This window comes from Protobothrops mucrosquamatus, unplaced genomic scaffold (assembly GCF_001527695.2).
Source record: "Protobothrops mucrosquamatus isolate PMUCROS unplaced genomic scaffold, P.Mucros_1.0 scaffold_19, whole genome shotgun sequence".
NCBI classification, from domain to species: domain Eukaryota; kingdom Metazoa; phylum Chordata; class Lepidosauria; order Squamata; family Viperidae; genus Protobothrops; species Protobothrops mucrosquamatus.
In genome coordinates, this window is record NW_015386095.1 from 1,077,586 (window position 1) to 1,091,286 (window position 13,701).

The window sequence follows — 13,701 nt, forward strand, 5'->3', positions numbered from 1 at the left end:
AAACTCTCCCATAGACTGACCGTTTAAGCCCTGATGATGTCAGCAGAATGCTGACGAAAGCTTGGCGTTTGGTACTGTAACATTAAACTCCTAGAGTTTGATTATTTTACCCTGGTGTTCGTTTTATTTTATTTGTTTGGCATGGATGCACCCAGGGATCATATATTCAGTTTAATTACCAATATATATATATATATATGTGTGTGTGTGTGTGTGTGTGTGTGTGTGTGTGTGTGTGTGTGTGTGTGTGTTACTTAAGATTCTAAAGCTAAAAAGGTGATTCCTATATGTATGTATGTATGTATGTATGTATGTATGTATGTATGTATGTATGATACAAACTACAGAATAAAAACAACAAAACTAGAATTACACACAAGACCAAAAAAAATGAAAAGAAAAAAGAACAAATATAAAATTAACAGTCAACATATAAGTTCCACCCTGGTTCAATGCTGATACCTGTATTTCAAACAAATATTCAGAATTATATTTTGTACAATTGCTACTAGCCTATCAATATGATTCTTTGGATATAATCACATTTTACTGTTTGTAAATCCTGCTGTAATGAATCTTACTAATAATTTAGCTATTGTTAGTTTATCTACTTTCATTTTTTAAAAAAATAATTTTTAGCTTTTTAAATGGAATTCTGGTCATTGACCATAACAATGAACTAACTGATCTCAGAATAGAATTTCACTGGATATGAAAAATGGTCACACTGCCCACTATGTAACATAGGAATACAAAAATGATATATATTACAAGATGTCAAAAAGACAAAATATGCAGACAGATCTGCATAGCTTATCTAAAAAGCTATATTGATTATTTTTAATAGAAGCAATTAATATGGCAACCAAGTTACTTGAAGAATTATCAAATAATAGGTACATTGTAATTTTTCTAAATAAGATCCTTCTAAGGGAAAATTTACCCATTGCCTGGTAGATGACATATTTTTTTCTGTAGCTATTATTAAAAGTGATGCAAGTAACACAGACTAAAAATAAGCAGTGATTTAAGATATGAAACTAAAATAAAGTGCAGATAGAAGGTGTCAGCCTAAATTTAATTCTGACTTACTTAGAATATCATTATTTATTGGACAAGTTTTGTGGGTGGAAAACTATATCTGATTTGGCAGCATTTAAAGCAACAAAACATCAGTCTAGAAGTGTCCAACTATTTTGTTCCTGCGAATTCCCTATTTTTAAATTAAGAATATAAAGGCAATATAGCTAAGGCAGGATGACTCTACTCCTGAAAATAATAGAAAATGATATATTCATGATACAATATGGTATTTAAGCCTCTAAGAATCTTCCAGGATATTTTTCTTCAATCTTCTTTAACAAAGGTACCCTGAACATTAACAGAATCTGCAGGTTATTAATGTTTGACAAGCTTAGTGGTTTCAGTGCTTGCATATTCTTATAGTTGATTAAAATCTCTGATATCCAAAAAGATAAAATTAAAGGCTAAATTAATTCCTCTGCTCACTGCAACAGCTAGCACTTATTTCAAATCTGTGAAAATATCTCATATATCCACGTGACCTGTTTTGAACCCACTGCTGCATCCTTTAAATTCCTCTCCATCTGTAGGGAAATTGCATAAGAGTGTTTCCAAGTTTCAAATAATTTCATATATGAAATTCATTTATGAAAGCTTCCCAGCTATTAATGTTATCCACTTGACCTCCTTCTTCTCCTATGGCTTTGACTACTAGAGCCACCATCTCTGAATAACATCATATGGGAATGCTTTATACATCTCATAACACCTGACTACAGGTGTTTTAGACTTTCCTTCCTCTCTTTTCTTATGGGCATACACCATTTCAGTTTTATACTATAGTTTCTATTGGGAGCAGCTCACAGGATTAGAACCATGCAAACAACAGCTTGCACATGGTAACATGAACCTGTGGTTTTTTTGTATGTTTTTCTTTCTTTTTTAATTGTAAGCCGTTCAGAATCATCAGGCCTCAAAATTGCAAAAATAAAATAAATAAACATGGAATCATTCATCTCAATAGCAAAAAAGGAGAAAAGTAAAGGAAGAGAAGGTTCGGTCTGCTCTTGAATAATAGTTTATTTGAAGGCACACAGAAGAAACTATTTAACTTTGCCTTCTTCAAAAATGTTTCTCTTAAAAGAAAAATTCCTGGTCTAGCCTACAGTCTGGTTCTGTCTGGCCAGTCTCTCATTCAAGTACTAAAAAGCCAATCCTCCTTATTTCTAAATTCAGACAAGGTCACCAACGTGCTTCCTCCTCTGGAGGTAGTATCCCAAAAGATCTTCAAATAGGGTGGTGGTGGTAAAACAACAGAACCAGGAACACAGAGGGACATGGAAGGAAGTACTTTTTCAAAATTTAGCAACTCAGATCAAAGAGTCTTGCACAAAATTTCAAGGGAAGTCCCTAACCCTACCAAGCACCAATGCATGGTTCATAAGTTGTTATATGTGATTAAACAGAAAAATCTACTGAAAGCTGAAATACATTGATTTAAAAAGGGAAATCATTCTTCTAAATTCTTCACATAAGGCATCTCTAATTGCTAATTTGGTTGAAACTTTCTATGTGTGGATAAAAGAGAAAAGAAGGAATGGCATTGTATTTTTTACAAAACTAGAGTCACAAAAAGGGTGTGCTTTCAACATGCCACTTACTGTCTTTTTGCATCTTCAAATTTATGCAGCTTTTTCCGCAGACCTCCAGATTTAAAGCCCTGGCAGTGAGCTGCTGGTGCTCCTATAGTTACAATGTCATAATTCTCATCTAAACATTACAAATGACAGGGAAAAAGATGCAGTGAGAATTCCTGTCATCTTGTCTTAGAATGCAAATATGCAAAGAAACCAACAACCATATTTTAAAGAACCAACAACACTCTCTATAAAGCTTATAAATTCTTTAGAAATTCTGAGAATTGCATTAAGTTATCTTTAAATCTAGTACAAAGTGACATTCCTGCATCAGTTATTTCTAGCACAGGAAATTCCTTATATCAATTATATCAGGATCCAACAATATATGAACTGTAAGACTTTCCTTTCTATTAAACAGCAATGCCATTTCTTGTATTTTTGTTATAGGCCACAGGATATCACTGGAAACACACATCCATAAGATGTGAGAACTGATTACTGAGTAGATGCCTAGTTATGCGGACAGTCTCCCTGTGTTCAACAATACCTGCCAAGAATGTAACCATTAGAACATTCTTCATTTGGTCTGAGAATTACGTAAGAGAAATTTATATTATTTCATGAAGAAAGTCAACAGCTAAGGATAGACATTCTAAATTGCCTGTACTTCTCTGTAAGGTGCTCAATGGAGAAGATAGCTACACATGAACATTTCTTTGCAAAGATGGTCATTTTCTTCCATTGGAAAATACTCACAATTTTTAGAGGCCTACCCTGGCAAAAATTTCAATTTTGTTATACTGTAAAAAGATGTGTTAAAATAGTGCAGTTTAATCCAGGGATTCTTATCACTTGAATAAGAAGACAATTTAGATTTTTCTGGGATATTCCATTTCCCTCCAATGAAAAGCAGAATAATATAATTTGTAAATGGCAAAGGCCACAGAAAGCCACAGTTAGTATCACTGCTGAGGAAAATGCCAAGTAGTATCAATGCCTCTCAATTAAAATCCCAAGGTTTCCTACCAAGTACAGGTGTCCATTCCTTGGTGGTTAAAAGTTCGCAACCTTCTTCATTCATCAGTTTACAGCACAAGCCACTTGTTCTAACCAGCAAATATCCAATATGCTTCAAACCTCTAAACAAAATATAAAACCTTTTCCAACTCTCTCATTTTCTTTACCCTACTACCAAGAGAATCAAGAACAAAGGCCACCTAACTTGCATGAGCAAAAGAAGAATAAGACCAGAAAAAATATGTTTTCTTAAAAAAAAGAAACAACAAGTGGCCTCTGCCACAGCACAAAGCATACTTAGGGATTTAGCCGGTCAAGCACATATTCCATTTCTTGATCCTTCAATTTCAGAAATATACCAAATAGGCTTAATTTTCATTAGGCTCTAAAGACTTTTCTTCTTCTGAAACTTGTATGTAGCATGCTGCTAATGAAAAATAAAGATTCACACGTGGAGAACTGAGCTTGCTAATATGTTTAAAATGTATTAAGAAGCATAACAATACCTGATCCTGCATCATCCTGAACTCTCATTCGCTGTATGTGTAAATTTGTAGGCATGAATTCAAGCTTTTTATCACCCTTCAGACTACTTGCTTTGAATGATGGTCCTGGAGAAATGAATAGAAAAACATCAATTTTTGTATATTCACTTCCCAGAAATATAATTATTGAACAGAAAAGTGACCATAAAGAACAATAATAAAATGATAAATAGATCAGCAATTGTAATTCCTTTATTTAATCACAAGTCAGAATGAATAGTCATGCTTCCAATTCCAATCCCCATGGGAAACTGTTCCGGTGGTACTTGTTCAAAACTATTTTTTGTTTAAAAGAAGGTAGACTTGCTTCAGGATGTTGTAGCTAATAACCACCATTACAGTCTCTCAAATTACATAATTATGTTTCCAATAGAAAAGAAGGTTGAATTATGGAGTCTTTGGTGGTTTCTGAGCTTGGTTGTTTGTTTCATTACCCAAACTAGGTAATATCATCAGTGCTAGTGATTGTGCTTGTATTCACTGAATTGTTCATTGCAGTCATAGTTCATTCTCTGATATTTCCAAACTTGAAATACAATAGAAATATGGCCTATGGTTCTTTTCGGATTAAACAATTATCTAAGAATTTCCAATATACCTTTTTGACGGAAAAATAAATGTAACTGATATGTTCAAGAAAGCAAATAGAGAAAATATACCATTAAGATACTGTTTTAGTGCTATCTATAGAGCATTTTGGACTACAGACATGCAGAATATTTTTGTAAAATTGATGGTAAAAGCATGAAGATAATTTTAGAATACTTTAAGACTTTTTCAAAAAATATTCAGACATAATAGCAATGCTACATTTTAAAGGCTTAAATATTTAGAAGATAAATGGAAAGATTTGCCAAATTTCATACTTTCAACTTAGTCCTTTAAAAGCAATGTGAAAAGTTTTGAATGCTGACTAATAAAGGACATACAAAAAAAGATAATGCTTTTTTGCTGTGAATCCTTCTAACAGGGCATACATTTTATTGTCATTTATTTGGAAATGTTAACATTATAAAATGTTGGCTCTGGGATTTTACAGGAATAAAGCTTATGCAAACAAAGCATTTCTTTGCCACAATACTCATCCATCCTTGATGTGTTGCTTTTAAGCTTCATTCTGCAAAGCCTTTCCATCTCTTGATTTTCCTTTGTTATTGCTGCTTTCCCTTTATTTTAGGACAAATGTTTTCATCAACCTGGCAAAAGCTATCAATTTGGAGATGTGCCTTCTCTGCCATAGCCCCTGCCCCTGGAATATTCTCCCTTCAGATAGGAGGATGACCCCAACCCTCTTGGCTTTTGTAAGGTCATGAATATTTGGTTGTAAGCCCGGGATCTAGGGCCCCGAGTATGGTAGGGTTCTGGCTGCATTAGGCTCCATAGTAATAGTTTTACTTGGTGCCATATATATTTATTTTGTATTCTTTTAATTATTTTAAATTGTTTTAAGTCATATGATGCATGTCCCCCTATCCTATTGAGGTAGATAGCTAACAAACTCAAATAAATAAATAAAATTTGAAAATATCTTCAGAATCACCAATTAAATGACAAATCAGACCTGACATCCATCACTTTGTATAATTAATGGCTAAATGTGAAGAACAACATAGACTCGGGTCTTTATTGGGGCAATGATGGAGGTTTGGGAATATTCAGCCCCATTCCAGTATTTTGTGTTCAATCAGAAGACTTTAAAATAAGCCTTGCCTAGATGAGAAATTACCAATAAAAACATTTTTGTCAAAGTCCTTGAATTAAAGCTGAAAGTCTTCACTGCACTCACGTCTTGAGTGTTTCATTTCAAATTCAGTGTGGTGGTATACAGAGGCCAGATGCCAAAAAACATTGTCCCAGTATATACAAACCTGACTTTTTAAAATCTGGACTTTTATTTGCAATGGCAAAAGAGCCACATTAATGGCAAGTCCAAATCACTCCTCACAGTTACAGTATTTTGTCCAACCATTTCTTCTTCAACTGCGCTCCAATACTGGAAGTGGCTTTAATGGGCAAAGTGTGTTTAAAAACTGCCAGTAGAATGAAAAGTAGTAGACTTTATTATAATGTTCAGCATCCCTTACTTGTATTCCTTTTTTCTTAAGTAAAATTGAAGAAGTCCAATATTGTAAAGATATTCATGTAGCTGTTCCTGCTCTATCTAATTTAGCAGAAAGGTATTGTTGTTTAAAGATTAGAATTCCATGCAAAAACCCAAATAAGAAAATGCAATTTAAAAAAGTAAGACAAATTGTTCATTTATTTAAAAAAAATGTTCATTTATTTGTAAGCTACAAATCCCAGTATGATTCATAGCACTCTTTCTGTTCTTCCTCCACCTTAGTGTATATACAGACTCATTTCTGATTTATTTTTGACATAAAGATATCTGCTGTTCTTTTGCTTTTAATGGCATTTCAAAATGTTTTAGTGATTTTTTTTTTGTAGCAACTAGATCCATTACTATTTTACTTTGTGCTTCTATTGCCTTTTATTCATACTGAATGCATAAACTGCCCCTATATTTATAGAATTCTTCTTCTATATCCACTTCCAAACTTCCTGGACAAAGAAAGCTAGTATGTATGGTATGGATAGTAAACAAGATTCCACATTCCCTCCTATACCCATCCTGGTGAAACAGATATAAGCAAACAGAAAAGTTACTATGAATGTATGCAATTGTGTCTATATGAAGAGTACATTTAAACAGCAATCTTCTAACGAAAAGGCGACAATATCTACAGCTGGTGATTTCAAAACCATTATAAAATAGGTCTGAAGTATCTACCTTTATACAGATGAAGATTTGTCAGGTTGTCCTGATAGGTCAGAATAATTGTTTGGTACTGAGTGACTATTTGCCGACGAAGACTTTCCCAGCAAGGGGACAACTCTCCCAGTTCTTCAAGTTCACAAATCCTACCAAAACATCCAAAGACAATGAAATACTATTACATCAGCTGTATACTAAATGAAAAACAATATATCTTCGTCGCCTTTTAAAACTATCTATTCAAGCCTAACCATGAACTATTTAAACATTTTATTTTAATTAGAATACATTTTGAGCTTTTTTGAAGCATATGTTAAAGCGCCATTATTCTTATAAATATTTTTCATAAATTACTTTGTCCTTACATGGAGAAAGGTCAAATATTAACCACGTTCATATCCTTAACTGTTTAATTATTCCATTTTCCACTATTAAGTGGAACTGATGGATATCAAGTGCATCTGACAAGTTTCCATGCCAATAACAGCTTTAGAACAGAATTTAGTCAAGCAAAATTTTCTAAATGTGGAAATACAATGATGGGAGAAGATGCTTCTGCCTTATTTTCATTTTTTGTATAAGGATGGGGGATTCCCTCTAACATCTGAAAACTGGTTATCTCCATTTGTAAACACTGAATAGCAGAAATGCAATAAAACCTTCAGAAGAACTGTCAATATCTCTACCTTCATTAAGGAGATGTAATACATAGCTTTTTTTCTAAATATGTGAAGTAGAATTAGGCCTAAAAGCATTTATAGGATTTTCAAATTATGTTCTCACATTTCCAAACTTATGCTCACAAGCCAAATAATGTTTTTATAAATGTGTTTAAATGTGTTGGTAATTTTGTAAGTTTTTTTGTAAATGTTGCTTTTTCTGCCAGAGTGTGAATTCCAATGTAAATACAAATAATAGAGGCTTAGATAATAACATACATAGTAACATCACAACTATTTAATAGAAAAAAGGTTACACAAAAATGCAATACATGGTTTCTGCTTGTACTTTTGCTTATTTATTTATCATGTTTATATGTCTGCCATCTCACGTATCTCTTTTGCACCATATTGCAAAATTCTGGAAAAAAAAAAGATTTCGATACACAAGTGTCAAATACAGGTTTGAAAAGCTCAGACAGGGCAGCTTCATATAAAAATGAAAATCAAATGGATTTTCCCCATCCTTTGTATTCTACTAGTATAATAGATTCACTATTAAAGTCTCTATAATTCTTATATCCTAATTACACAGTATTCTGTTCGCTTTTTAAAAAACACTTCTATCAAATATCTACGGAGATTCTAAGTCATCCAGGTCATGGTTGTCCCAAAGGTGGTTTTTCAAGAGGCAACTGGACTTTCTTGTTTTTCAGTAAGTATGTAAGTAAATGGAGGGCAAATTGTCCTCTACAACAGGGCTTTTCAACTGGTGTACCTGTGGTACATTAGCACGTGGCAGGTGGTACGCAGCCCTGCCCAACCAAGTGTAGTGGGGGAGGGAACGAGCCAGTGCAGCGCAGGACTTACTGTGAGAGAGTCCTCCGGAGCTGCAGTGTGGCTGGGGCGAGGCAAAGGCCGCAGGCTCACTTCCGGCTAACCCAGAAGAGAAAGGAGGAGGGGGCAGAGACAGGAGAGGCTATAAAAGGAGGCAGTTTGGGTGGGAGAGGGAGTGAGAGAAAAAGAAGCAGCCTTGGGAGGAGGTGGAGTCAGCTGTAGAAGGAGAAAGGAGGAGGGTGGGGGAGAGAGGAGAGGAGATCAAGCAGGCCGGCCATGAGCCGATCTACAACTTCTGTGGCAGCCATCTGTGCTGGCAGCAACAAACAGGCAAGAAACACAGTGGGGGAGGGGTCACCCTTCATGAGGAATGAAGAAAGGCAGCATCAGCTGGAGGTGAGCACAGAGGTAGGGAGGGAGATGGCAATGAGAAAGAGGAGACGTTTAATGGCAGAAGCAAAGTGCCATTTCAGCTGAACAACAAACTGGGAGAGTGGAAGGATTTTTATGTCTTTTGAGACTTTGAAGTTCTGGGATTTGTGCAATGTGGGCTTTGGGTTCTTAAGGAGTGTTTGGCAATTTCTACTTGGCTGATGGCTGATGTCTCATGTTAGATTCTATTGCTCTGCTATTGTTAGCTGTAAGTTTTGCTGCAAGAGATTTTAAAGTATTTTTCTCCTGAATGGATTTTGTCTGTAGCATTCCTTTACTTATGAATGGAGCTAAGGCAGCCAGTACTTACTACATTTTTTTTCTTCCTTATGTGCTGGCTGCCAGCTCCTTAACTTTTCTTTCTAGCCAGTAACTAATTCTTAAAGGGGAATGCGCTTTTTAAAGCTAATTCACTCAGCGGCTTGTCTTTTCTGTCTCTGGAGGCTTTTCCTTGTTTGATAAATATATGGAAGAGGAAAAATATGGGGGGGTGTTTCAGATTCTTCCTTCAAAAGGAGATGGGAATGAGAAAGAGAGAGGCAGGGAAGGAGGGAGGGAGGGAAGGAAGTCCCGCCTTAGCACTTGGCCACCAGCAGCCCTGCCACTGACTTTGCTTGACAAAAGGTTGCAAAAGGGGATCACATGACCCTGGGACACTGTGACCATCATAAATATGAATCAGTTGCCAAGCATCCAAATATAAATCACATGACCCTGGTGAGATTTAATCCAGTCTTGTTTTTCCCATCCACATCCTCACCAACCTCGGGTACCAGTTTTACAACATCTTTGGCTCAGCTTGATGGGTAATATAAAACTGGGTATCAGCTCCATACTGATGACCTAAATCATAACTCTGATCTCTGAATCATAACATGATTTCTCCAGTCAGTCTCATGTATATATTAATTAACGTGGAGAAATAAGAACACTAAAATTCTCAACACTTCAGTTTGCAAGGGCTCAAAAAGTGATTCCCATGACTATGGATTGTTAGTCACCACTGAGGTAGGAACAAAACAATCACACCCAGTTTACAACTCTGAAAACAATCCAAAGGATACCAAGGTCAATGGTATCAATGGTATTAAACACCATTAAAAGATCCAATACTACTCCCAACAACGTTCCGTCAAATGTCATAAACCAGAGCTATCATTGCCTTTTCTATCCTGTAACAGTATAGAATAAACAGGTATTGTGCTACATTATTTTCCAGCGTACCAATTACTTACAGGCATGGTTAAATATTTATAGACACAATCAGGAAAAGAAATAAAAGGTGTCAGCTAATCACTGTAGGCATTGTACAAAGCTGAATTGTTTGCCTTAATATTGTATTTACTCATTAGCACTAACAGTTAAAACTTTATTGCAATGATTTTTACCTTGCAGCATCTTCCTCTAGCAGCAATTTCACAAATTGCCTGGGAATCTGTAAAGAGAGCACACTCTCTCCCATTTGCTCCAAAATCCTCAGATGGTTGCCATCAGTGGTAGGAAAACGATACATCCGACAAATGGCACCTCCAAACACTAAAATATTAAAACACGTAAGTAAGTACTTCATTGCAATTAGGCCATGCAAACTCCATTCCCCTAACACATTAATTTAACAAACTGCTTAGAGAGGCTAGAAACCCTATTAACCTTGAAATGCTAAAACCTACTTAGCACTTCCAAGCATATTAAAAACACAGCTAATAAGGTACATTCCTATCAACAAAAAGCAGAAAGGGAAAGTTGAGTTTTGATACAATATGCACACAAGTTGATATTGAAAAGATTGTTAAGTACTGTATGACCATACAAATGAATATTTAGACTGCAATATTTAGGTCTTCCCAGTTTTTCAGTTAGCATAATGCATTTAGTGATGAGACAAAAGGTAGACTTATGAACACTCATTGTTTGAAGAACAGTTCTATTCACTCTGCCATCCATGCACCAGCCTTTGATACCAGAGGCCCAGTATGTTTCAAGTTAAAAGGAAGACATAACAGAAAGTAACAGGAAGGTTGGACAACTAAAATCAACACCTATGCTGGAGATAGTTGTTACTATGTAAAGAGAACACAGACTCATGTGCATTCACAATATGTAAATGCCTTTTTAATTACATAATATTTAAGACAGAAACATCAGTGATGCTAAGCTTTAAGCATATTAGAGGCTTCTGATCAGTTTCCTTCAGCTCGCAACTTCTTTTGCACCCTCATGGCCTCCTAAAGATGAGGGCACTTCTTAGATTCAAAATAGCACAAAGCTTGCAGCCAATCGAAAAAACCCAGAGATCTCTTAAGCATCGACAGATGTATAGTAGATCAATGAGTATTTTCATCTGGATTGCAATCTAGGCCAACAACTTCTGGTGAAATGAACTCTGCTGTCTCCCTCCCCTCCCACCTTTTAATCTAAGAGATTTCAGTGAAATCCTGGAAAAATATTATTACTTAGAATAGAAGTCTGCATGCAAACAATGATTTTAATCATTTCTGCATGTAGATGAACTGAATGATCATAATGCAGACGTAGACATATCCAAATGCTTTTATATAGTTAAATTTGTGGTGTAGCACACCTTTAAAGATTTGAAAATCATAAAAATAATGCAGCTTGGAGCTTTTCCTCTTCAGTATTTATTCACTCTGTTCCACCAAGTCAGCTCTGATCAATCCCCTTAACATTGATGATGTTAATATTCACTGATTCTCTTCTCTCCACAAAGCCAAATTGCAAAATCCTTTGTCTGGTCAATCTGAGTACATAAACACTGAAATAATATCTGGAAGAACAGGCATGAGGATGGACTGGAAAAAGCTAAATTAAGATAAAGAATACTCATCCATTTAAGAAGCTATTTACCAGATTTTAATAGTGCATCTTTTCGTAAGGAAGCATATTTGGATCGGATTCCTAAGGACTCTGTCAAACTTTCATCAACTGGTAGCACAGTCTGAAAAAAAAGCAAACAGAAAAATACATGAATTATGAATACAGTGTAATCAAGCATCATCATTTATAAGAGCTCTGGTTAGTGGTTAGAATGCAATACTGCAGGCTATTTCTGTTGACTCCTGACTACCAGCAGTTTGGCAGTTCGAGTCCCACCAGCTCAAGGTTGACTCAGCCTTCCATCCTTCCGAGATTGGTAAAATGAGAACCCAGATTGTTGGGGGCAACATGCTGACTCTGTAAACTGCTTAGAGAGGGCTGTAAAGTACTGTGAAGTGGTATATAAGTCTAAGTGCTATTGCTATAAGATTTATATTTAAGCCAGATTCTCAAACTGAAGATGCAACCTAGTGTAGCGGAAAGAGGAGCTGGGGCAGGGTCGGCATTGGCTGGGGGGATCTGCTGGAGCTCTGCCGATTCAGCATGGAGGTCTGGAGCTCCAGCGGCCTCCGCTGCGGCTGGCAATGGGATGCCGCCCGGAAGTAAAAGGGAAGAGGCGGGGAGAAGAGCGGGGAGGGATTAAAAAGGAAGAGGAGGTTGGCTGGGGGATCGGGATTTTTCGGTGGGGCAAGCTGGACGGGGGGAGAATGAGGGAGGAGGTTGGCTGGGTTGATTTTATTCTTTTTCAGTGGGGCAAGCTGGACGGAGGGAGAGCGAGGTAGGAGGTTGATGGAGTTTTTATTCTTTTTGGGTGGGGCAAGCTGGACAGAGGGAGAGTAAGGGAGGAGGTTGGCTGGGCTTTATTCTTTTTGGTGGGGCAAGCTGGATGGAGAGGAAAGAGAAAAGAGAGAGGCTTCTGTGGGGCAAGCCAGATGGAGAGAGAAGAGGCAAGAGAAAGGTTTCTGTGGGGCAAGCCTGACAGAGAGGGGGGAATAGAGAAGGAGAGGTTTCAGTGGGGAAAGGCCAGAAAGAGAAGAGGAGATAGAATAAGGGAGGTTCCTGTGAGCTGCTGAGAGAGACTGACCATCATCACCTCATGTGAGCTGCCTGCGAGAGACTGACCACCATTATCTCACGTGAGCTGCTGCTGCCAGAGATGTGAGCTGCCTATTGACAGAGACTGACCACCATCATCTCACGTGAGCTGCCTACTGAGAGACTGACCACCATCACCTCACGTGAACTGTCTGCGAGAGACTGACCATCACTATCTCACATGAGCTGCTGCTGACAGAGACTGACCATCATCACCTCATGTAAGCTGCTTGCTGAGAGAGACTGACCGCCATCACCTCACATGAGCTGCCTGCTGAGAGACTGATCATCATTACCTCACGTGAGTTGCTGCCAACAGAGACTGAGTACCACCGCACCTTGTGTCTCTGTCAAGCAGAGGTGCCCAAGTAAGGGACTCCTTGAACCGGCAGCCAGACCAAGAAGGCCAGGAGAACCCGGACTTCAGCAGTCCTTTCAGGGGTGGCACTACACTAGAAATTCAGAAACTTGACAAATAACAGATTCCTATCACCAGTGTTGCAAATTGCCCTGCCTAAGTTTCCTCAGTTCCTAAGATATATTGTATTTGCCTGAAAGGAAAACAATTAAAAAAAATCACCAATAATTTACATCTAACATGAAAAAGTTGTCTTAGATTTATTGAAAACATAATAAGGAAAGCAAGGTGATGGGAGCGACTCGTCGCTCCCATGTAACGCCGCTGCTGCGCGAGCTGCACTGGCTGCCTGTGGTCTTCCGAGTGCGCTTCAAGGTGCTGATTATCACCTTTAAAGCGCGCCATGGCATCGGACCTGGTTACCTCCGAGACCGCCTTCTGCCACAGATTACCTCCCACCGGCCGATACGCTCCCACAGAGAGT

The 13,701-nt window shown here is 37.3% G+C and overlaps 1 protein-coding gene across 1 annotated transcript in view; it reads right to left on the reverse strand.

Moving 5' to 3' along the window:
• INPP4A (inositol polyphosphate-4-phosphatase type I A) overlaps positions 1 to 13,701 on the reverse strand; it is an 82,313-nt gene that overhangs the window by 45,412 nt on the left and 23,200 nt on the right. The window contains exons 9-13 of the mRNA XM_015830673.1: positions 11,795 to 11,885; positions 10,318 to 10,465; positions 7,017 to 7,147; positions 4,187 to 4,291; positions 2,685 to 2,793 (exon numbers count right to left, since the gene is read on the reverse strand). Coding sequence (XP_015686159.1) covers positions 2,685 to 2,793; positions 4,187 to 4,291; positions 7,017 to 7,147; positions 10,318 to 10,465; positions 11,795 to 11,885 — 584 coding nt within the window. The remainder of the gene's footprint in view (positions 1 to 2,684; positions 2,794 to 4,186; positions 4,292 to 7,016; positions 7,148 to 10,317; positions 10,466 to 11,794; positions 11,886 to 13,701) is intronic.